The sequence below is a fragment of the Panthera onca genome, chromosome A1, assembly GCF_046562875.1.
Source record: "Panthera onca isolate mPanOnc1 chromosome A1, mPanOnc1 haplotype 2, whole genome shotgun sequence".
NCBI classification, from domain to species: Eukaryota; Metazoa; Chordata; class Mammalia; order Carnivora; family Felidae; genus Panthera; species Panthera onca.
The window spans coordinates 109,359,975-109,386,074 of NC_138339.1; the positions used below are offsets into that span (position 1 = coordinate 109,359,975).

The window sequence follows — 26,100 nt, forward strand, 5'->3', positions numbered from 1 at the left end:
GAAATTGCACTACACTTCAGACCAAAAACTACTCAAATTCCCAAAGTTGAACTCCTAAACACAACCTTGTGTGGGAAAACCTCAAAACCAAAAGCAATGATGTGGACATATGTTCCTTACTACAGAAAAACATCACATGTAAACTATAAAAAACAGGTATGTTTTTAGAAATATCCCATTTTTAGAAAACCACGTACATACCAGAAATAAAATTTACAAAGAGAGTTGTGTAATGTCCATTTATTCTTTAATACCCCTGACAACTAAGACAGAGACCCTCTTTTAGGTCTCCTTTGCAAAAGAAAGAATGGACTTCTCCACCACATTAATCGCATTCGATTTTAACACTTTACATGTCTGCCTTCCACAAAAGACAGAGTCATAAATACCTGAGGAGCAAATGAACAAATGGATGGAAATAATGTGGAAAGTTGGTGGCTATCTGCCTGTCTCGCCTAAACTTCGCGAACCAAGAAAAGTCAAGCTGCAGGTGTCAATCCAAGTAGAAATAGTCCTGAAGTACTTTGAAGAACAAGACAGGAACACAAGTCTGAAGATCAGGAATGCAAATTTTCCACCTCCAAACTAGAAAGAACAGCTAAGACAACAAGAGATTAAAAGTACCAAGACAGTGAGTTCAGGGAAAATTAAAAAATTCCTGCCTGTAACTTAATTTCTCCATCTGTTATAATCTATCCCATCTAAAAGAAATTTTACTATCCCTCTAAGAAGAAAAGTAGAGCTAGTAAACATAAAAACAAAAGGCTTAGGCACTTAAAAGTAACAATTCATAACTGCACAAGAAGCAAACAGTTAATCAGCAAGCTACTGTTTTTTTTAAGGTCTGGGAGTAACCCAAATTAGAAATACCACAAGTGTTTTATATTTTGACCTGAAAAAACACAAGGCTAATTATCCAGTATATTCATTTAAATAAACATATGAAGAATAAAGATACTCAGAAATATTCTGTACCCAAATTTTACAAACGTGACAGTAGGGTTATCGAAAAAAGGATAGAATATTATCTTCAGTATCTTTAAAAAGCAATCTGTTTTTATTTTTTAATCAATGTTTTTTACCTTTTTTCCACTGGGCCAAACACCCAACTTTCACTTATATTCAGAATATCAAGTATGATTCTAGGTATGACTAGTATCTTCCTAAGTTTAACAAGTAACTCAAGCATTTTAGCCATGAAATCAAGAATATGTATGTCAACTTTCATAATCTTCTATTTTTATAAGATACAGTAAACAAGGGGTGCTTGGGTGGCTCAGCCAGTTGAGTATCCGACTCTTGATTCTGGGCTCAGGTCATGATTCCAGGGTCATGGGATCAAGCCCCATGTCTGGCTCTACACTGGGCATGTAGCCTGCTTAAGATTCTCCTTCCTTTCCTTTCCTTTTCCTTTTCTTCCTTCTTTTCTTTCTTTCCTTCCCTTTTCTTGTCCTTTTCTTCCTTCTTTCCTTTCTTTCTCTGTTCTCTCTCTTTCCCCCCACCCACTCCACCTTTCTCCCCACCCTACCTGTTCATGCTCTCAAAAAAAAAAAAAAAAAAAAAAAAAAAAAAGATATGGTGAAGAGTTTGTTCGGCATTTACAACCAAGTCTCAAAACTGGATCAAATTGTGATCCAATTGGCAGCCTTACTGCCCTTGCCAAATGCAAAAAACACTCATCAGAGTTGCGAAATTTTCATAAGAAGGAAAAGAATAAAGAAGACTGTCAGTACAAAAAAAGACATTCTTTTATTCTGGCATTCAGAAAATAATTTTTATAAACCAAAGCTTTGAACTCCTAGAAAAGTTTAGTTAAAGCATATATTGCTAATTATTAGACTATTTTCCATAACACCCATAAGATCAAATGTGTCAAGAAAATGAAATTTTTAGATGGGGAAAAGAAAACCATGTTTTAAAGCAATGCAGTGAGTAAGGGCCCCCGGGTGGCTCAGTCAGTAGAGCATCCTACTCTTGATCTTGGTTCAGGTCATGATCTCACAGTCCCTGAGATCAAGCCCCACAGCCAGCTCTGCACTGACAGCATGGAGCCTGCTTGGGATTCTCTCTCTCCCCCTCCCCCAAGCTTTCTGTCAAAATAAATAAATAAGCAATAAAAAAATAATAATAATAAAGCAACACACTGAGCAAAGACTTATGCTGCAGTAGAGAGACTGAACAACTGTGACAACATAAATTAACTGGGGCAAGAATAAAGACAAAACATGAAAGTGTACTGTCTACAGTCCTGAAGTCAGCATGAACATGCTAAAACAGAGTATCAGCAGTGTCCTGCCTTCTGAGCAGACATTACCAATACCCTGTTCAGTTATCTATTCAACAATCAACAAACATTTCAACACTCTCAAGTGCCATGCCCTGAATTAATAAATGGCAGTGGCAATGACAGGCAAACATCTGGATCAGTTTCACTAAGGTAAACCACCAGTACAAGTAGATTCTGAGAACAATTAAATGGTGTCTCGTTTTATTAAAAATAGTAATCAACTATTTTACAACAACTTACCAATAACACTGAATAGAAACCTGGCTGTGTCTCCCACTGTTTCAGTTGCTCCTCTGCTGGTTTTAATACAGCAGTATCCTGACTGGTGGCCTGTGTTAAGACCTGAAGAACAACAGTGCTGGCACTATTGAGATCCATGGACACCTGGTAAAGATAAGTTAACATATGTGAATCAACATTATACATAAAAAATCAACAGTAACATAAGTGGAGAAAAAGGTTCAATGATCTGAATTATTCCTGTACTTCATTCACCTACCCTCGCATGTTTCTGCTGGATTTCTAACTTAGAATTTTGGTAATTCAACTAACTTCTGCTTAAATCAACTTATTTCTGATGGAAACTGTCTTCAATGTCCCATTAGTAGAAGGTAATAGTAAATTGCAAATAAGAAACCCACACACAAAAACCAAAGAACTAAATTCTGATTAAATATCACGGTCTGCCTAAGGCTAAGTATAATACCTTCCTAGTTTTTAAAAGAAGAATATTAAGTGTTATAAGAATTTACCACTTTATCCCTACTAAGACCAAAGTTAGAAAAATGAAAAAGAAATTTATTCTTTGACTTATTGCTAAGTACCTCATAACATCATCTTATATTCCATCAATAACACGTGTTCAAAGTATTTTCTAAAATTTAAAAGACAAAGGTATATTCAAGAAATACTGTGGGGAAAAAATGAACTAAATCAATAAACATAAAATATAATATAAAAATATAAACCTTAAGGACTGGATCATCTAATCCTATACCAAATATCTGAAGCCATTCTAAAAATACATTTAGCAATTTATTGATAGTTTTCTAAGCATTGTTTCTAATCACCCCCGAAACAGTGTACAATTGTATACTGACCCAAGTACGTATAATTGTACACAAAATGCTTATATGAAGCATGTACACAAAATGCTTATATGAAGCAATTTTCAAAAAATTGAAAGCTAAAAACAGAAAATAAATCTCAAAGCAAAAGTGACTGAGAATCAGCCTTGTGATTGTAATTCTATCTAAAACTGAAGACTGTTCCAGATAGTAAAAGTATGAAGGTCATTAACCCATAAACACAGCCAAAGCAACCAATTCCTAAGAGTTGTAATTAAACTGCAAAGACTAATGAAAAGGAGGATCCAAATGCTGACTCAACAAGAAATGGCACAAAATATTAAACTTTTCAAGGAAAACTTACAATTTTTTAAATTTTTTTTTAATGTTTATTTATTTTTGACAGAGAAAGAGAGAGAGAGAGATTGAGACAGAGCATAAGTGGGGGAGGGGCAGAGAGAGAGAGAGGGAGACACAGAATCTGAAGCAGGCTTGAGGCTCAGGGCTGTCAGCACAGGGCCTGATGTGGGGCTCAAACTCACAGACTGAGATCATGACCTAAGCTGAAGTTGGATGCTCCACCGACTGAGCCACCCAGGCGCCCCAGGAAAACCAACAATTTTAAAGCCTGTGTGAGTAAAGGAGGGCTAGGATACGATAAGTGGAACACAAAATACTACCAATTAGCAACGGAAGTAAACTCAAATTTTAAATTAGTAGTCTGTTCTGGTCTGTACTTTAGAACTGACTAGGATGCCTTGTAAATATATATTGCCTCCCTCCCTAACCTGGAGTTCCTTGAACAATGTAAGTCTCTGTGTTCATTATCACCTGAAAACAAGTGAATGGATTTTCACTCAATTTAGAGGGCTTGTTGGTAATGTATGATTTCAAAAACAGGCTATCTCAGAGAAATTTACCTTATGGAGACCTTAGAAGATATTTTCAAGAGACGGGCAGTATGTTTTTCTAAGAGAAATATAATACAAGGCACAAAAGCAAGTCATGTACGCAATTTTACATTTTCTAGCAACCACATTAAGAAGTGAAAAGATGTGGAATTATTTTTAATATTATATTTAACTGGATATATCCCAAACATTACCATTTTAACATATAATCAATATTTTGAAAAAACTAATTTTGATATTTTACGCTTTTCTTAATAGTAAGTCTACAAAGTCCTGTGTACTTTACACTTAAAGCACATCGTATTTTGAACTAGCCACCTTTCAAGTACTCAATAGCCGCATGTGGCTAGTGGCTAGTGGCTACTGTATTTGGATAACTTTGAAAAGCCCTACTTTAGAAATACCAGCATCACCTCACAGAAATAAAAATTCTCAAGTCTCTCTCCAAACTTCCATCATGAAAATAGGGGCTGGGGGTCAAAAATGAGTGCCGTAGTAAGTTCTCTAGGTAAATCTTATCACTGCCAAAGTATGAGAAATACAACTTTTGAACATCTACAACTGAGGTACACCTGAAAATCCAGCTCTGCAGCAACTCAGTGGATGTCAAAATGTACAGTAGTTTCGATCATACATTCCTATAAAAGAAGAACAGACCAGCATTGATCTGTAGTTCTCACAAGGAATTGTCTAGGGTATGGAAAACACTAAATTCAGTGATTCTCCCCCAATTAATGAAAGAGCACCTGGCTAAAATAAACATTTTTCTTTCTTTTTTTAAATTTTTTTTAATGTTTATTTTTGAGACAGAGACAGAGCATGAGTAGGGCAGGGGCCGAGAGAGAGGGAGACACAGAATCTGAACTGAAGCAGGCTACAGGCTCTGAGATGTCAGCACACAGCCCGACATGGGACCCAAACTCATGAACCTCAAGATCATGACCTGAGCCAAAGTCAGGCACTCAACCAAAGGACCCACACAGGCATCTCAAAATAAAAATTTTTCTTAAAAAGAGCCAGTATCTGGGTCGCCTAGGTGACTCAGTTGATTTAAGTGTCCAACTCTTGGTTTCAGCGCAGGTCATGATTTCAGTTTGTGAGATCAAGCTCTGCATTGGGCTCTGTACTAACAGCATGGAGCCTGCTTGGGATTCTCTCTCCTCCTCTTTCTCTGCCCCTCCCCTGCTTGTGTGCACACACACACACTCTCTCTCAAAAGAAGTAAATAAACTTAAAAACAAAAAAGGAAAAAAAAAAAGCACCAATCTGAGCATATACATATATACATATACATATATATATATATGCCAAGCATAGTACTAAATGCTTTATTATTTATTCCTAGTAATAAATCTATGTAGTAGATATCTTTATCCCCATTTTCTAATTTTTTTAATGTTTGAGAGAGAAAGAGCGAGAGAGAGACAGAGCATGAGCGAGGGAAGGAGCAGAGAGAGAGGGAGGCACAGAATCCGAAGCAGGCTCCAAGCTCTGAGCTGTCAGCACAGAGCCCAATGTGGGGCTCAAACCCACGAACCGTGAGATCATGACCTGAGCTGAAGTCAGATGCTTAACCGACTAAGCCACCCAGGCTCCCCAATTATCCCCATATTTTAGGTAAAAAACTAAAGGATTAGAGACCTTACCTTTCCAAGGCCACCATCTACTAAGCAGCAGTGCTTGAACTTGAACACCAAAGCCAATGGTCTTAATCAGTATCTAATACTGTCTACCTCCAGGGACAAAACTGACAACTTTGTAGTACCAAGAGCCCAACAAGATACAGGATATATGCTTTATTGGTATCTGGTGAATAAAGTAAGTGATCAATTTTGAACAAAAGAGTACTTTACACTGTACCACATGACAGCTAATTAATGGATTTATTCAATAAAACTGCTGAAAGCCTGCTATGTACCAGGCACTGTTCTAGGTGCTGAGAATAAAATAGTGCAGCAAACAAAATAGTGTCCCTAACTTCAGGCTGCATACATTCCAATGGAAAAAGGTATTTCTGTGAAAGAAAGAGAGGGAGGGAGAGAGGGAGGAAGGAGTAATATGAAGAAAATACAATCATGTTAAATATCGACCATAAGTGAATGTGTTATTTTATATTTTTATTTTTTAGAGAGAGAGAGAGTGTGCATGTGCACAAGTGGGTGAGAGAGGGAGAGAGAAAGAATCTTAAGCAGGCTCCACGCTCAGCACAGAGTCCAATGCGGTCAATCCCACCACCCTGGGATCATGACCTGAGCTGATATTAAAAGTCGGACACTCAAACAACTGAGCCACCCAGGTGCCTCTGAATGTGTTACTTTAGATTGGGTCTTCAGGGAAGGCTTCTCTTAAGTGACATTTAAAAGAGACGTGAAAGACAAGAGACCCAGGCAGGCAAAGATCTGAAAGCAGGGCTCCAGACAGACAGGGAAAACAAATGAAAACAAGGCCTTAAGATCAGAAACAAACTTAAGAAGGCCAATACGATTGACACTTAATGAGAAAAGGAGAAAATGGAACCAGATGAGGTTGAAGAAGCAGACAGGAACAGATCATGTGTGACCTTGCAGGAGAAAAAAAAAAAAGTCTGGACTTTTACATCTGTACCAACAAAGTCACTGGAAGAATATGTGAATATATGAATATAATAACAGAGAAAAACAGGGTGCCTAGGTGGCTCAGTTGGTTAAGCATCTGACTTAGGCCCAGGTCATGATCCCACAACTCTTGAGTTCAAGCCCCACATGAGGCTCTGTGCTAACAGCTCAGAGGTTGGAGCCTCTTCAGATTGCGTCTCCCTCTCTCTCTGCCCCTTCCCTGCTTACTCACACTCTCTTTCTCTCTCTCAAGAATAAACGTTAAAAAAAAATAAAAATTCAAAAAATTCAAAAATAACAGAGAAAAGGTTCTGGCAGAACTCATCTCCACCCAACTCAAAAAAGAAAAAGGCCATGTCCCTAGGTGAGCTGGTGACTGATAGACATCCTCACTCTAAAGGTCTGTTTGTTTCTACATTGTACTCAGCAAATTATCTATGGCTGGAACTATTCTGTTTCTCAACAGTTGTTCTTTCACTTACTGGTTTTAGCATTTTGGGAACTACTACTTGAAAAATAAAATCACTGACTAATGTCAGCCTCCAGAGCACTTCTTACCTACAGCAAAGACAGTGCAGAGTGTTCACACACACATACACAGCTTCACACTTGTCTGGACCTTCAGAGCAAGGCAATCCTTAAGCCTATGTACTTGTATCTTTTATGCTTCACTTTACCATCACCATTCACCTGTTGTGCTGGAAGCTGCTAGAGTTTCCATCCCTATCTCCCTCAAGTAGCTTGCTCCATTCAGGTCTTCCACAGAAGTATATACTCTGTCCTTCCTCCCCCTGCTTTTGAACTTTGTTCCCAAGAAGCCCATATAGTCTGGGACAAAGAGCTCAGTTCATATACTTCTGGAGAACCAATTTTGTGCCATGCACTATAATAGTTGTTAGGTTAAGAATCAAAAAGGGTCTCTTTCTCTACCCAAATTCTGGGAGATACTGAGGTGTGAAGCAGAGAGGACTATTCTAATCACTAAAACAAACTGTAAAGGGGCACCTGGGTGGCTCAGTAGGTTAAGTGTCAGACTTCAGCTCAGGTCATGATTTCGCAGTTCACGAGTTTGAGCCCCACATCGGGCTCTGTGCCAACAGCTCAGAGCCTGGAGCCTGCTTCAGATTCTGTGTCTCTCTCTCTCTCTGCCCCTCCCCCACTCATCCTCTGTCTCTCTCTCTCAAAAAATGAATAAAAAAATTTTTTTAACTGTAAAAACTAAGATTCTAGAATACCAGTTGGAATCCAGTGTATTTCCTCCACACAAACAATATTATGAATGGTTTATTTCATGGGCAAACGGCTTTTAGGCCTGAGAAACCACCATTCAGAACTTCTGCTAGAAAGATTACAAAGTGCTAATTAACTTTTAAAGGAAGCTTTAAAAAGCAATCACTTCCTAAATTGCAGATTAAATGCATCATCAAAAATAACGATTCAGGAATGACAGACCTATAATGGATTATTTAAAATACCACAATGCTAAAGCCTATTAAACTTTTTTAAAGATGCCATAACAAGCCTATAAAAGTAAATCTGGCATGTGGATTAATATCACTGTTTTATAAGAGGAAGGACTTAGAGTTATCAACAGAGTTATCCAGGGTCAGGTAGCAAACTAGTATATGGCAGAGTGAGGCCTGATAACCAAGTCTTTAGAACACAAGCTCTTCCTACTGTAACATAAAATGCACTCACCACACCACCCTACTCCCGAACACCTACAAACACACCGTGTTCTCACCTAATAGGTTCCTGGAGAAACTGTCAAAAAGATTCCTGAATCCCTAATAATTTAAAAGGATCACGTTTTCTATGTAGGAAATATTAACAGAGTGCTCAATTGTAGAATTCATTTGAAAGGATAGCAATGGTGACAAAGAACGGGGAATAATGTAGTGAGACCTTCAAACATAACACTACAGAAATAAACTTTTATTTGAATAAAAGATAGGTGACTACCAGAGCACCTGGCCAGCTCAGTCAGTAGAGCATGCAACTCTTGATCGAAGGGTTGTGGAGTTCAAGCCCATGTTGGGTGCAGAGATTACATAAAAATAAAATCTTTAAAAAGATGACCATTGATGACTGGTGGTCAGGTTAGAGGGTGGTACACACAGCAAACTACACTTCAATACCCTTTTTTGGAATTAGAATACAGAAATTAATAGGGTTGCTACTGTTACTGCCACCTGGTAATGATCCAGACACATAGCTCATCTCCATAAAAAAAAAAAAAAAAAAAAAAAAAATCTGAAGACTTGACGGTAAATAGCAAAAGATGAAAAGGGAAGAAGGGGAGGGAGTGAGGGAGGCAGGTGGAAGGAATAGGGAGAGACAAATACTACGTTGCGGGAAGAGCTAAAGGCATGTCTCCAAGAACTTGAAAGAATCTTCCTGGAGACCATCACCAGATAAGCCTGAAAGCCCGGGAAGCAAGTCCCTCCCTCACAGTGGAAGCACAGGTGTGTCTCTGCAGTACAGATGTCCATACAGAGTGAAAGAAATCTTCTAACCGTATTAAAAGAATGGATGCCTCAGTTTCCTAATTAATAACGTACACAATACAGAGTGGATGGATGACTCAGTCAACTAAGCATCCAACTCTTGATTTCAGCTCAGGTCTTGAGTTCAAGCCCCACACTGGGCTCCACAATGGGTGCAAAGCCTACTTAAAAAAATAAAAACATAATGCACACAATGAGGCTGCTCTGATTTTCGTTACTGCACATAACTTCAAATTCATAAGCAAGAAAGATAGTGCTTCTGAGTACTGTATTAGCTCTGAACTAAACTACAGAAGAGAATTATTAAAAATCTAAACGCAAATTCTTTTTCCCTAAGAACAATAGGAAAAGAGAAGGTGCAAATTAAAAGGGGAGGCATTTCAATCTTCTCACTATTTTACAATTTAGTCAATTCAATTCATTCATCACTGAACTTGTTGTAGTCTTTGATACTTTTAAGTCTAAATAACCTGGAAATAAGTGACCAAGAGCCTAAAAATACTCATACCCTATAAATGGACTTTCTAGGCCCATTCCTGGAAGTTACTTTCCAAATCCTGGAAAAACCCAAAATCCAAAGACATACAGATGTGCCTACAGTTGGAAACTTTCTAGTTTTCATTAAAAGAAACAATTAGATAAGGGAAAACTCAGCACCTCTGCCTGCCAACAACAAACAGATTTCCCTGGCCTGCAGTGACCTTCACTGCAGCCATAACCATAGGCTATATAGGCTGTCCCATTATCTGTATCTGTCCTTAGTTTGAAAACATGCCACACAAACAATAAATAACTCCACACCACTATTAAATATTAAAGCTGTAAGTGAAATGACTTAGAAAAAAAATACAATAAAAATTGAAGAAAAATTTCAAAAACAAAAAAGCCTCCCTCAATGAAATAATTTACTGAGGCATGGCTCAACAAAGGATGCTAAAACCATTAGATGAAAGAACGACAAATTAAGAACAGAATATTCCCAGTATGTTCAAATACCACCCACCAATGACTGCTAAATTCAGTGAACAAACAGACCTTTAAAATGAAGAGATCTGTCAGTCACCAGCTCAACCAAAAGAACAAACTTAGTATCAACAACAGCTGCACAACTTGACCTTAAGTGCCTCCTGATGTGATGCAATTAGTATACAACCTTACTTCTAAAATACCAAATATCATCAGCCTTAATTAACCAAGACTCTAGACCCAACTTCCAGTTGGAAAGAGCCAAAAGAGAGAGAAATGGTGAAAGGGTGACACTACCCAACTTCAAGACTTAGTGTTAATGCTACAGTAATCAAGACAGTGTGGTACTAGCAAAAAACAAAGAGATCACTCCAACAGCTCAGAGTGCCCAGAAATAGACCCCTCAACTGACCTTTAACAAAGAAGCAAAGGCAATACAATGGAGCAAAGGCAGTGTCTTCAACAAATGGTGCCAGAACAACTAGATGGCCACATTCAAAAAAAACTAATCCAGACAGACGTTAATTAAACCCCTTCACAAAAATTAACTCAAAATGCATCAAAGACTTAACCGTAAAACACAAAACTATAAAACTCCTGGAAGAGAACATAGAAGAAAATCTAAATGGGTTTTCTAAGGTACAGTGATGTCTTTTTAGATTCAACACCCAAGACAGAATCCATGAAAGAAATAACTAAGAAGCTCGACTTCATTAAAATTAAAAACTTCTGCTCTGCAAAAGCCAATATCAAAAGAGTATGAAGACAAGCCAGAAACTGGGAGAAAATATTTCCAAAAGACATACCTGATTAAAAAACAAAAAAACAAAAAACTGTTATCCAAAATATACAAAGAATTCTTCAAACTCAACAATAAAAAAAGAATCCAATTTCGAGAACAAAGACCTTAACAGACACTTCACCAAAGAAGATAAACAGATAGCAAATAAGCATATGAAAAGATGTTCATCATGTGTCACTTGGGAAATGCAAATTGAAACAATAAGATACACATCATATGTCACCTATGAAATGACAATTAAAACAACAGTAAGATAACACTACACACTTATTACAATGTCAAAATCTAGAACAATGATAATACCAAATGCCAAGCAAGGATGTGGAGCAACAGGAACTCTCAGACACTATTGGAAAGAATGCAAAATATCCTTGGGAGACAATTTAATAGTTTCTTACAAAAGTAAACATACTCTTACTACACAATGCAGTGATTGTGCTTTTTGGTATTTACCCAAAGAAGATCAAACTATGCACAAGGGGCACCTCGGTGGCGCATTCGGTTAAACGTCACTTTGACTCAGGTCGTGATCTCACAGTTCAAAGCCCCACATTGGGTTCTCTGCTGTCAGTGTGAAGTCTGGTCCAGATCCTCTGTCTCCCTCTCTCTGCCCCTCCCTTGCTTGCCTTCACGTGCGCATGCACACACTTTCTCAAAAATAAACATTAAAAAATAAAAGAAAACTATGTCCACAAAAACCTGCACATAAGCTTTATTCTAACTGCCAAAACTTAGAAGCAACAAAGACATCCTTCAGTAGGTGAACAGATAAACTATGGTACATCCAGACAACAGATTACTGAGTGCTAAAAAGAAATTATCAAGCCATGAAAAAATATGAAGGAAACTTAAACACACATTACTCAGTGCAAGAAGCCAATCCAAGAAGGCTGCATACTATAAGACTTCAACTATATAACATTATGGTAAAGTCAAAACTGATATAAAAGATCAGTTGAGTGGGAGGAGAGATGAACAGGTAGATCACAGATTTTTAAGATGGAGAAAATACTCTATATTATAATGATGGATAGATGTCATTATAACATTTGTCCAAACACATTGAATGCACAACACCGAGAGTGAACCCTTAAGGGAACTACACGCTTTGAGTGATTATGATGTGTCAATGTAGGTTCATCCTGGTAAAAAAAAAAACAAAAACCAAACTGCACCATTATGGTGAATGATGTTTAAAAAAAAAAAAAAATTATGGTGAGGGATGTTGGTAATGGAGATTGTGTACGTGTGTGGACAGAGTCTATTGGAAATCTATGTACGTGCCTCTCAATTTAGTGTAAACCTAAAACTGTTCTAAAAAAATATATATATATAAAAAAAGCAAAAGTTTTGAATATACAGTTCTACAAAGATGAACAGATGGTCAATAAGCATATGAAAAGATGCCTAAATTATTAGCCATTAGAGAAATGCAAATCAAAACTACTACTATGACTAAAAACAAAAAGACATAATAAAAGATACTGGTGAAGATGTTGAAAAAGTGGAACCCTCATTCTTTGCTAGTGAGAATGTAAAATGGTGCAGCCACTTCGGAAAAGTCAGGGTCTAAAAATGTTAAACACAGAGTTAGTATATGAAAAAAAATTCTACCTCTAGGTATATATACCCAAAAGAAATGAAGATTTAGGTCTATATTTGTTGTACACTACAAAAACGTGACCAGCAATATCGTAATAGCAAAAAGTGAAAACAACTCAATGTCGTATTCCATCCAATAGAATAGTATTTGGCAATTAATAAGAATGAAATCCTGCAACATGCTACAACACAAATGAACCCTGATTCATTTGACCTGCTAGGTCAAAGAAGCCAGTCACAAAGACTGCAAGGTGTCTCTTTTTTTTTTTTTTATTTATTTTCGAGACAGGGAGAGACAGAGCATGAATGGGGGAGGGTCAGAGAGAGAGGGAGACACAGAATCTGAAACACGCTCCAGGCTCTGAGCAGTCAGCACAGAGCCCGACGCGGGGCTCGAACTCACGGACCGTGAGATCGTGACCTGAGCCGAAGTCGGATGCTCAACCGACTGAGCCACCCAGGCGCCCCGCAAGGTGTCTCTTTTAATGACATGCCCAAAATAAGCAAATTTATAAAGATAAAAGGTATATACGTGGTTGCCTAGGGCCAGAGGATTGGGGGAAAAGGTGGAGCGATTGCTGATGGGGATATGGTTACTATTTGGGTTGATAAAAATGTCCTAAAATTGATTGTAGTGATAGTCACACAACTCTGTGAATACACTAAAAACAACTGAATTATACACTTCCAGTGGGTGAACTGTATGGTCTGTGCATTACACCTTAATAAAGCTGTTTCTTTTAAGTGTCCTACGTAAATGCCAAATCAGCAAGAAACAAGGAAGTGACTAAATAAATGAAAAATATGTGGCTGGACTATCAACAACCATAAGTGATGTTAATTCAGATCAGGGAACACCACTATTTCAAAAAATTAAAGCAAGATAAAAGGACCTTAGATTTTTGACACAAACCAAGGAGGTAGCAAAGACACTAGCCTCATTCAAATCCATACTGCACCATTCGGATTCATTTACACTTCTCAACAGAGGTCAGTTCAGTTTGAACAAGAAAAGTCTTCCCTGTGCACATGTTATAGGCTGTTTAGCATCCTTGTATATTGTATGTTAATAACACTTCCTAGAAATGGTTTTAACTAGATATGCTTCCATATATGTCCAAATACCATCAAGTTTAAATCACCAAGGCTATTAAAGCATTCCCCATGAGACCTCATGCTAGACTGTCAAAGACTGATCTATTTTGGAATAAGAGATATGAAACAGAACATACATAACACGGAAAAGAGAAGATATTTGTCTGCTTTCTCTTCTCTGATAAAATATCTCATGTAATTAAGAATTTTAAAGGACCTACAAATTCCTGCTTGGTGACAGACACTACAAGTAAGCTTAAACCCTTCTAAACCAGTCAGGACTTAAAAATACTCTCTTTTAGGGGCGCCTGGGTGGCGCAGTCGGTTAAGCGTCCGACTTCAGCCAGGTCACGATCTCGCGGTCTGTGAGTTCGAGCCCCGCGTCAGGCTCTGGGCTGATGGCTCGGAGCCTGGAGCCTGTTTCCGATTCTGTGTCTCCCTCTCTCTCTGCCCCTCCCCCGTTCATGCTCTGTCTCTCTCTGTCCCAAAAATAAATAAAAAACGTTGAAAAAAAAAAATTAAAAAAAAAATACTCTCTTTTAGGGGCGCCTGGGGGTCTCAGTAGGTTAAGTGTCCTACTGTTGGTTTCAGCTCAGGTCATGATCTCACGGTTTGTGAGTTCGAGGCCCCCGCTGGGCTCTGTGTTAACAGCGCAGAGACTGCTTGGGGTCTCTCTTGTGAGAGTCTAGCCTAAAGAGTCACTGCATTTATAAAAATTCATTCATTAAAACATGTATGGAATGCATACCAGTAATGTCTCCACCGTTCGGAACTATGACACATTTTATCATTAAAATAATGTTTTCAAACATTAAAATAATTTTTTATCATCTTGGAGCTATGCATATCAGTTCTCTAAATAGTAAATATAGCTGACCCTCAAACAATGCTTAAATGTTTTGACTCCCCCAAAATTTAATAGCTTGCTGATGAGAAGCCTTAACAATAAACTGTTGAATAAAACACATTTTGTATGTCATATTGTATATATTATATACTATATCCTTACAGTGAAATAAGCTAAAGAAAAATATTAAGATAAGGACAAGAAAATACATTTATAGTACTATAATGTATCAAAAAATACACACACACCTGAAAACGGACCCACAGATTTCAAAGCCATTTGATCAAGGGTCAACTGCACATCTGATTTAAGCATTTTATTTTACTGACCAAGATACTGTGTCTCAAAGAGATTAAGAAGATAAACTGTGACTTCTCTTAAGTCCCAGGTTCATTAGTGACATTTCTAGAACTAGAAAGAAGTCTACTACCCCAGCCTAATACTCCACGGACTACCACATTTTCCTTTTGATCCGTGTTGTCCATTGATACCTCAAGTGAAATTAACAGATTTTTTTTTATAAAGTTCTAAACTTGAGAACCGGAATACGTCAAAACTATCGCTCATTTTCCTGGTAAATTATACTACATCAAAAGTTGAAAACCAAAATTAATGGAGTTAACGAAAATATCATTGGCAATATTAACAAAATAAAAATTAGAAGATATTTTAAATGACTAAACAATGATAGATTACATAGAACATACAGGAAACTTTTGTGAATCAACAAGAAATACAAAAGAAAACTGGACAAAGCATATAGACAATTCACAGAAAAAGCCAAATGGGTTATATATACCAGAAAAGATGCTACCTCACTAGTTATCAGGAATTTTTATTTTTTTTATTTAAAAAAAAAATTTTTTTTAATGTTCATTTTTGACAGAGACAGAGACAGGGACAGAATGCGAGTGGGTTAGGGGCAGAGAGAGAGGGAGACACAGAAGCAGAAGCAGGCTCCAGGCTCTGAGCTGTCAGCACAGAGCCCGACGCGGGGCTGGAACTCACGAGGTGTGAGATCATGACCTGAGCCAAAGTCGGACGCTCCACCGACTGAGCCACCCAGGCGCCCCAGGAATTTTTAAAAAAACAGATATATTACTTTACAATAATCAGACTGGTGGGGGCACCTGACTGGCTCAGTCGGAAGAACATGCGATTGTGACTGGCAAAATTAGTCAGACTGGCAAAAATTAAAAAGTCCCCAAAATATTCAACGTTAGCCTGTGGAAGAGAGACCCTTATGCTTGCTAAGAGTATATATACATTGGTACAACTACTCTGGAGAGCAATCCTGCCATCTCTAAAAAACCTAAATGTGTGTGTGTGTGTGTGTGTGTGTGTGTGTGTGTGTGTGTATCCTACAACCAAACAGATTTTATCCTTTGGCCCAGCAATCGCACACTTGGTGCTATAACCAAAGAAACTCCTATACAGGCTTATAAGAGCAGACAAGGATAAGGGCATTGATTCTGGGAGTTGTCTATAGTAAGAAAGAGACAACATGGGTCCATCTTCAGTGGAATAGATACATCAAATCCATCTTATAGATTTTGCTCCCTCTGACTAGAAAACTCTTGCCTCTAAGTACCTGCATGTTTTGCTCTTTAACTTCAATTCAGTCTTTGCTCAAGTTGTTGACTCATCAAGTTGGTTGTTGCTGACCACCCAATCTAAAGTATCTTACCCTCTTACGTTCAACCCAGAATCTCTCTTTTCTGGATATCTTTCTTAATTTCTCTGCATGACACTTTTTACTATTTGACATTCTAATATCTATGTGTTTATCGTACAGACTCCCTCAATTAAAACTTAAGGTCCAGACACCAGGAACTTCCTTTGTTCAAAGATGTATCACCAGAATCTAAAAATGCACCTGGCACATATGAAAGTGATGAATAAATATTTGTTAAATAAATGAATTCAATTACTAAATCCCAATCTCTGCATACAGTTGTGTAAAGTCTCAAATCTGAACCCATCTCTGACTTTTCAAGCCCATTCAAACTAACCTCCAGAGTATGTAACATCCCACTTTGTTTCAACTCTCTGGTAATTCTTGTTGTTTTTTTTTTCAATGTTTATTTATTTTTGAAAGAGAGAGACACCGAGCACAAGCAGAGAAGGGGCAGAGAAAAAAAGAGACACAGACTCTGAAGCAGGCTCCAGGCTGCTGTCAGCACAGAGCCCCACCCAGGGCTCGAACTCACGAACCTTGAGATCATGACCCGAGCTGACGTCGGATGCTCTGCCGACTAAGCCACCCCGGCTCCCGTAAACTCTCTGGTAGTTCAACTTGCATTCATGGTACTCAACAAGGAAGCAGCTTCTAATGGCCAGGCATTACTCTGAGAGATAAAGAATGAATAAAAGAGTCGGGCACCTGGGTGGCTCAGTTAAGCGTCCGGCTTTGGCTCAGGTCATTATCTCACCACTCATGAATTCAAGCCCCCCATCAGGCTCTCTGCCCTCAGCACGGAGCTCCTTTCAGATCCTCTGTCCCCCTCTATCTTTTCCTCTCCCCGCGTGTGCATGCACTCTCCTTCTCTCTCAAAAATAAAATTAAACATAATACATACATACATACAAACATAAATAGTCTTTGAGCTCCAGTTCAAAAATGATGACTGCAGCTGGGTCCCAGGTTTCAGGGTTGCTAAAACGATCCAGGGCACAGCTACAGCAATCCATGTCAAGTAGCACCCACAGCAGGGAGAGCTCCACTCACTACTTTATAGCACTCTCATACGTAAAAGTGAGTATGCTGAACATCTTCCTGAAGTTGATCACGGAGAGCTCGAGAGATCCGAGTTCATGACCTACCCACAACTCCACATCAAGTCCAAGTCCTTTTCCAGGGGGAGTTCTTTTCCAAGTCCTACTCCAGGGGAGTATGATTACTCTATCCTTTAACCCTCATGTGAATCCACTCCCGACTGGCTATGAGGATGAATAAAGAGAACCTGGACCACTACCCAGCAGGGACCACAGCAGCGGTTTGGACCATGACTCCGCACATGGACCAGAAGTATACGGGACATTAAGTGCACCTTCCTTACTTGCCTCAAATGATGACCAGTATACTGATCTTCCATCCCTTTGGTTATGGCAGGATATAACTTAAATAAATAACTTAGATTAGTCCACAAACAAACAAACAAGAGAGTCTTTGCTTTCCAGTCTTAAGAGAAAAAAAGACAACAAAGCTGTTTTGGAAACACCTAAGAGAAAGACCTAACTCAGCCTAAACAGGTTGGGGAAAGCTTGGTGAGGCAGGAAAGGGGGACAAGATAGCATTTGTGCTGGGTCATGAAAGCTGAGTAGGAGTTATCCAAATGAGTAGGTTGTATGTGTTGTCAAAAAGGTGATAGGTATATTCTAGGCAGAATACACACAACGTACTGATGTCTCAACTTTAAAAAACATTCAAACACTTTTGAAGAATTGCAAATAGTTCAGCATGACAGAATCATGTGAGACAGGAAACAGAAGATGAAAGCAAAAAGCAAGCAAGGTCCAAATCACTAAGGTCCTTATTTCCTAAATTTGGTAGTATGGATTTTAATCTGAAAGCCTGCATGGCAGAAGAACACTACAATCTGTCTACAAAACAAGAAAGGGTTTAGAGGGATTATATCCATTCTCAAAGAAATTATTTACAATGCTTACACCAAAGTCCACATACTAATGATAATCCGAACCAAGGTAGTAACTGGCAAGGAAAAATAGATGAAAGACGTAGAAGATTTGGTAAATGACTGGGGGCAGGGTGGTACATAAGGGTAATTAGAGGGTAGAGTTAAGACTTGGGGCATCTCCAACTGACTGGCAGGCATGGATCATAGGAGGAAGAGAAGCAACTTCAGAAAGAGTGATAGATCTAATTTTTTACCTGAACTTTATATATCTTAAGACAACCACATAATGTGTCACAGTTGGAGGGTAATCTGTGCTAAAGAGACAGAGATCTGCTAGTTATCAAAATAAAGTCAATAGTTGAAGTCATCAGAGATAAGACCATTTAAGGGCAGGTAGAGGCAGAAGAGAGAAGACTGTGCGTCACTGGTCAACATTGGTCAAAGACAGAAAACTGCACCAAGGAAAGACTGGCCAACATACATGGAAATAAGGAGACCACAGTGTCACAGAAGCATAAGAGAATTTCAAAGAGAAATGTCAACATGTCAAATGATGACACGGATTCCATTAGATTTCACCACAAAGCGATCAATGGTGGCCAAATTCAGGGACTTGGACTGCTAGACTTCAATATATTGGGGAGGGAGGAGGAGCAAATAATAAGGAGGTGGAGAAAATTAATATAGGTAACTTTTCCAGAAACTTAAAGGAAATAATTACAGATGAAACTGAAGAGGAATCTAGAGTGAGAGTGTATTTAAAGGAATTTTTTTTAAACCCTAATAAGTTAGTGCCCATTCAAAGTAAAACAGGACCAACCAAATGTTATGGACTGAATGCATTCCCCCAAAATTCACATGTTGGAGCCCTCACTCCCAGGACTCTCAGAATTGGAGACAAGATTTTTAAAGAAGTGATTAAGTTAAAATGAGGTCATTAGAGTAGAGCCCTAATCTAATGCAAGTGATGTCCTAATAAGAAAGAGATACCAGAGATTCTAGTGCACAAAGCAGGTGGTTACCTCTAAGTCAAGGAGAGAGCCTCAGAGGAAATCACTCCTGCTGGAACCCTGATCTTGGCCTTTCAGCTTCGAGAACTGTGAGAAAATAATTTTCCATTGTTTAAGCCACTCAGCCTGTGGTACTGTTACAGCAGCCCTGGAAAAACAACATAATACACCAAGGAAACACTGTCCCTGAGGAGAAAAAACTCAGAGCACAGGAGAGATGACCAGATAGAAGTAGACATGTTTGCAAGTGCAAGAGGACAAAAAACAGTAACCAATGCCACCAATGTATTTCATTTCCTCTGTCATGTAAATATTTTTTAGTGTTTATTCACTTTTTGAGAGACAGAGACAGAGTGTGAGCAGGGCAGGGACAGAGAGAGAGGGAGCCGAGCAGGCTCCAGACTCCGAGCTGTCAGCACAGAGCCCGACGTGGGGCTTCAACTCACAGACCGTGAGATCATGACCTGAGCCAAAATCAGATGTGTAACCGACTGCGCCACCCAGGTGCCCCCCTCTGTCATGCATAAGTGACATTATCCAGGAAAGAATAAGGAGGGAATGTGGTGGGTTCATAACCACCATAGGAAACAGCAGTTTCTAGAGAAACACAGAATTATTGGACTGCTTGCCCATCACTCAGTAAATGTTTGTTGTGGAATGGATTCCTAGCTCTCATTCACGAAAGCTTTAGTTCCATTTTAAAATGGCAATAAATAGCAAAAGAAAAGCGTTCGAGTAAGTCTGAACCCGGGTTATGAACATCAGGCAACTTACTTACCACTGCCAGGTCTGTTTCTTCAACCAGATGAATCAGACTCAATAAGCAGCAAAGGATTACCTCAGATCAAAATAAATGCTCTAATTTTACATAGCTTTACCCATGACCTCAGTCTTCCAACTCTTCCCAACCAAAGTAGGGTGTCTCAAGTTTTAACATAAATTCCTATCATCTGGAAAGCTTGTTAAGATGCAGGTTCTGATTCATTAGGTTTAGGGTTAAGCTTAAGCTTGGGCATTCTGAGCAAACACTGACGTGATGCCATACATCATACTCAGAGTAGGAACGGTGCAGAACACTGATCCAACTCAAGCTCTACAAAGCTTATAATTGCGGGCTTATCTGTAATCAGCCTGATATTTAGAAAACAAAAACAAAGATGTTCCAGACTCACACCTGCACTAAGTATGTCTTGCCATTCCCTAAAACACTCTGAAATTAACTTGATGATAGTCATCATTTGGTACAGATAGGATTAGCACAGAAATGAATAATACTGGAATCAGTAACACCGTATTAGGAGAAGCAAGATTAAATACCAATGCACAGAAAATGGGGAAGGGGATTAAGAGGTACAAATTCCCAGTTATAAAGTAAGTCACAGAGATGAAAAGTACAGTGCAGGAAATATAGTCAATAATACTGTAACAACACTGTATATTGACGGTAACGACACTTATCATGGGGAGCACAGCATAAGGTATAGAAGTGTTGAATCAGCAGCATGGACTGATCAGAACACCACATGAACCAATGTAACACTGTATGTCAACGATACTTCAACAAGAACAATATAAATACACACCATGCACACATATATGCACATACACACAACACAATGGTCAAAATCCATCTAACCATGTTATCTTTCTCAAAATATGAATATTTTTATTTCTAGAAAAACATTTAGCTCTAGACAAGTCTGTATATTCTAACTGCCACATGCCTACAAGGGTTCTTTTGCATTCTGGATTCTGAATACTAACACTCAATGTCATAAAATTTAAAGATTTTTATACTAATTACCAAATAATCTTCATGCATTTGTTTAGAACCTCCAATCCTACTACCACAACTAAATTCATCTGTGATGAGAATTTTCTTTTGCTTTAGGAAGCGTAACTAGGACAGAGACAGCCCAGCTGACCTAGGGCTATAATACATGGCCACAAACCATTGCTCTAATTAAACTGTTTCTACTATTCCCTGTACTAGGTTATAGGAGGGAAAAAATTCCACAATCGTATCACATCCAACAAGGATTTTCATTCTAATTTCATAGCAATCTTCAGTGATGCAAGATAGAAGAAAAGGTGTCATGCAATGGAAGCCTTACAGTCACTCTACCCTTAACCTGAAGCCTCTATACTGAAAAGAGAAGTTTAAAATAACGTTAAAACGGAGGCATGAACTCTCTAACCAACACACACACAAGAAAGAAAGAAAGAAAGAAAGAAAGAAAGAAAGAAAGAAAGAAAGAAAGAAAGAAAAGAAAGAAAGAAATAATTAGGGCTGTAAACTGCTCTTTCTTACCCTATACTGAAGAATAACCAATTCTCAAAAGCACTACACCACTACAAACGAGCTCGCTCACACTCGGGTGGGGAGAAGGTATTTCCATTGCAATCTTGTCACCTGCAGGCAATTTACCACTCCTACCTAATTTACTCAAATCACTTTCAACTAATAATACTTCCCTCATTCACCACTATGTAACAACAGAATAAAAAAGAATGACAAATGCAATGGGCCTCAAAATAGTTTTGCTGAATCACAAATACCCTCAATATAAAGCTGCAGAAGTCGCTGAGCTTGAGCATTGGCGGCCATACCTCAGCAAGCGGCTCCTCGGAAAATGTGTTAACTTCCTGCACCTGTTCATTAAAGGCAAGGAAGGGTCTAATGTTTAATTAGAGCTTTCACAGCATTGCTATTAGCAGCAATGTGCTGTGTGCACTAACAACATACAGTGGCTTTCTACTAAAACTGACCACGTTCTCTCAAAATGGGCATCACCTATGCCCCAAGGGCAAATACACCACCCTGGCCCGCAACCGCAGCCACAATGGGCACCCTATGCTCTCCTCATCTTGGCACCCAGCCCGTCTTCCTGCACCCCCATTCCTCCTCGACCAAGCCTCCCCCTCCCAGGGCTGACTCGGCCAGGCCCCAGCTGCAAGTAGTTCCTAGGGTTACGCAGAGAGCCAAGCCTGCAGGCCGCTCTCGCCGCGTTTCTGCTCTCTCTCCTCTCCGACTAGCCCAACGTTCTTCCCTCGCCTCTCCCGTCTCCGCTGCCCAGCCCACTCCTCCCTTCCACTCGCGCGCTCTGTAGCTCTCAGGCCTCACCGTTTGGTTCGGTCCGGAATACCCCGGCTCTCCCGCTTCCAGTCCCCAACACGAAGCGAAGTCGGTTGGTCCCGCGCCTCACGCTTCCAGTCCACACGCCGCCGCCTACTGATGCCGAAAGCGGCTTCTAGGAACGCGCCATGTTCAGCGTCGCAGCTCCAAACGACGCGGACGCAGGAATACTGCGTCACAGACACCCGGAACGCGTAGAATTGGCAAAGTGAGAAGGCGATAGGAGAACTGCACAAGAGGAGGGAGGTGCTTCCCCTTCGAAACTGAAGGCGCCGGGGGGCTAAAGCAGCTATCTGCGCTTGCGCATTACAGAGCGTGGCGCCTGGAGTCAGCCGGATTTGTAACCATGGAAACGTTAACCCCGCGTAGCCCAATTCCCAGGACAAATCGCTGTCTCCTGGTTTGATTGAAGCCTGCTTGAATCGGAACCATTTTCCCTTCCCCGTTCCGGATATCGGTTCTAAACTGCATTGTTTTCCGAGTGCGTCTCAGCGTAAATGAGTTATTAAAATAATCTTACTCCCATTGGTCAAACCTCCCGTGAATATTTTTTTTCAAGTCCTAAATTTGCTGGGCGCTCTACTCCAGAACGATAGCAGGAGTGGAAGTATAGTTCTGCCTGCCTCTGCTACTAGCTAGTGACCTAAGTTTTCTTTACTTTTTTTAAAGTTTTCATTTTTATTTATTTTTTGAGAGAGAGAGAGAGGAAGACAGAATCCCAAGTAGGCTCCGCACTGTTCAGCAGAGCCGGATCCCAGACTCCCAACTCAGGGACGGTGAACCAAAATCAAGAGTCTAAGGCTCAACAGACTTGAGCCACCTAGGCGCCCCCTCTAAGGTTTCCTTAGAAAGAGAAGTTGTAAAGACATGGTTGAGGGTTCATAAACATTAATAATAAAAAATAATAGTAAACATTTACTGAACATTTAGAATGTGCCAGGTACAATTCTAAAATCTTAACATGATCATGTATTTTAATCCTCAAAACAATCTGTGAGATGCTATTATGCTACTGTTATAGGTGAAGAAACTGAAGCACAGAGAAGTCAGGTAATCTGCCTAAAGTCACACAGCTAGTAATGGACATTGTTAGGATTTGAATCAATCATAAGACCTACATTACAAGGATGTTCACATTAGGGCTGTTTTTAAAGTAAAAATACAGTATTATCTAAATAACCACCAAGAAAGGAATGCCTAATCATGATACATGCATATATAATAAATTACAAATTGGCCAATATAAATTATGTTGCCATGTTTTTGTTGCATGCTAACACATTCACAATGCATTGGGAAAAGAGTGGTTTACAAAAAATTAGGTTAAGTATAGCCCCATTTTTATATGGGGCCAAAAGTAAAATAAATAAATATATGCCAAAATGTTAACAAGGTTTGTCACTAGTTGAATGGTAATGTGGACATGTTTCATTTATTTATTTGTTTTGCTTGATTGTATCTGCTGATTTTACTTAAGGTAATACTTGTCAAGTTTTAAATGTGCATAGAATCACATGGATCTTGTTAAAATACAGATCCTGATTCAGTTGGTTTGAGGTGAGTCTTCATTTCTAATGAGTTTCCAGTTAATGCCAATGCTACTGGTCCAAAGATCACACAATGAGTAACAAGTTTATTAGGAATATGCAATAAATATGTGTGTGTATGTGTATAAATATACATATGAAACCTAATTTGAATTAAAATGAAGAAATTGCTTTAGAAGAATAGATCTTTTCTGGGGAGCCTGGACAGCTCGGTCAGATAACCATTTGACTTCAGCTCAGGTCATGATCTTGAAGTTTGTGAGTTCGAGTCCTGCACTGGGCTGTCTGCTGTCACCATAGAGCCCCCTCCCCCCCACCCCACCAGCCCTTTCCCTAATCACGCCTTCTCTCAAAAATAAACATTTTTTAAAAATTTTTTAAATTATACATATATATATATATGAAATGGGATAATGGATCCTTTGGAAATTTAATAAAAGGTATAACTTAGAAAAATGCACACATACAAATTTTGCCTACAACTCCCGGACTCCCAATAAAATGCACTTGGGAAGTCCTAGCTTCAACTGTTATGAATGTAAAACCTACTCACATACTATGTACAAGAGAAATATGTACACCTAGATAAATAACCTCATATTACTGCATTTCATTGCTATGTCCTTATATTCTTAGATTCTTTAGAGGAAAGGGAAAACAAATAATTAAATCATCATTGGGTCTGTTCAGAATATATTTGAAATATAAATATAAATTCAGTGTTTTTCCCCCTAAATACCTGAGAACTGAAGAGAAAGAAGAAAGTTGAGGAAGCAAATGCTAAATTAAAGAAACACTGGCTTACTCACCTCTCAATCTCAAGTAGTTTCCAAGATGCAAATAAGTGTAACAACAATGCAACTCATTTTGCATCAATAATTACAACTACTACCAAATATTTCCTATGTGCCAGTTCTAAGTGTCTTTTAAGTGTCTGACATTGAACTGTAGACATTCCACACTTTATTTTATTGATTTTCATCCTACCCTATATGGAGAGTATTCTTTTCCTTATTTTACAGATTAGATGATGGGAATTTGTCATTTGTCTAGGTTCAAATTCTGGAGGAACCCAGAATCAAATTTAGATATATGTGTTATAGTTGGTAGGATAAAAGGATATCCACATCCTAATAACCCAAAACTTGTGCATATATTAGTTTTCATGGCAAAAGGTACTTTGCAGATATGGCTAAATTAAGAATCTTGAGATGGAAAGATTATTTTGCATTATCCTGTGGGCCTAATGTAGTCATAATGGTGCTTTATAAGAGGGAGGGAGGAGTGTCAGGGAGAGATGTGACCATGGAAGCAGAGTTGGGAGTGATATGAAGCCATGAGTAAAGGAATACAGGCAGTCTAGAGAAGCTGGAAAAGTCAAAGAAACAGATTCTCCCTTGCAGCCTGTGGAAGAAACTCAGTCCTGCAGAGGATTTCAGACTTCTGACCTTCAGAATTCTAACATAATGAATTTGTGTTGTTTTAAACTAGTTTGTGCCAATTTTTTACAGAAGCAATAGAAAACTACCACATGGGGGCGCCTGGGTGTCTCAGTCAGTTAAGTAGTTAAGCCCCTGACTTTTGGCTCAGGTCGTGATCTCACAGCTAGGCTCCTGAGCTGGAGCCCCACATTGGGCCCTGCACTGACTGCTCAGAGCCTGGAACCTGCTTCAGATTCTGTGTCTCCCTCACTCTCTGCCCCTCCCCCGCTCACACTTTGTCTCTGTCTCTCAAAAATAAACAAACATTAAAAATTTTTAAAAATGGGGCAGCTGGGTGGCTCAGTTGGTTAAGTGTCCACCTTCGGCTCAGGTCACGATCTCACGGTTCGTGGGTGTGAGCCCCATGTCAGGCTCTGTGCTGACAGCTTGGAGCCCGGAGCCTGCTTCGGATTCTGGGTCTCCCTCTCTCTCTGCCCCTCACCTGCTCATACTCTGTCTCTGTCTCTCAAATAAACCTTAAAAAAAAAAATTCAAAAATAAATAAACGTTAAAAATTAAAAAAATAAAATAAAATAAAAAAAAAATGAGGCGCCTGAGTGGCTCAGTCGGTTAATCGGCATACTTCAGCCCAGGACATGATCTCACAGTT

At 39.1% G+C, this 26,100-nt stretch overlaps 1 protein-coding gene across 1 annotated transcript in view; it reads right to left on the reverse strand.

Annotated features, from left to right (window-relative positions):
- Window positions 1-22,630, reverse strand: part of IPO11 (importin 11) — a 198,499-nt gene extending 175,869 nt beyond the window's left edge. The window contains exons 1-2 of the mRNA XM_060635693.3: window positions 22,451-22,630; window positions 2,528-2,671 (exon numbers count right to left, since the gene is read on the reverse strand). Coding sequence (XP_060491676.1) covers window positions 2,528-2,665 — 138 coding nt within the window. The 5' untranslated portion in view covers window positions 2,666-2,671; window positions 22,451-22,630. The remainder of the gene's footprint in view (window positions 1-2,527; window positions 2,672-22,450) is intronic.
- Between the last annotated feature and the right edge of the window lie 3,470 nt (window positions 22,631-26,100).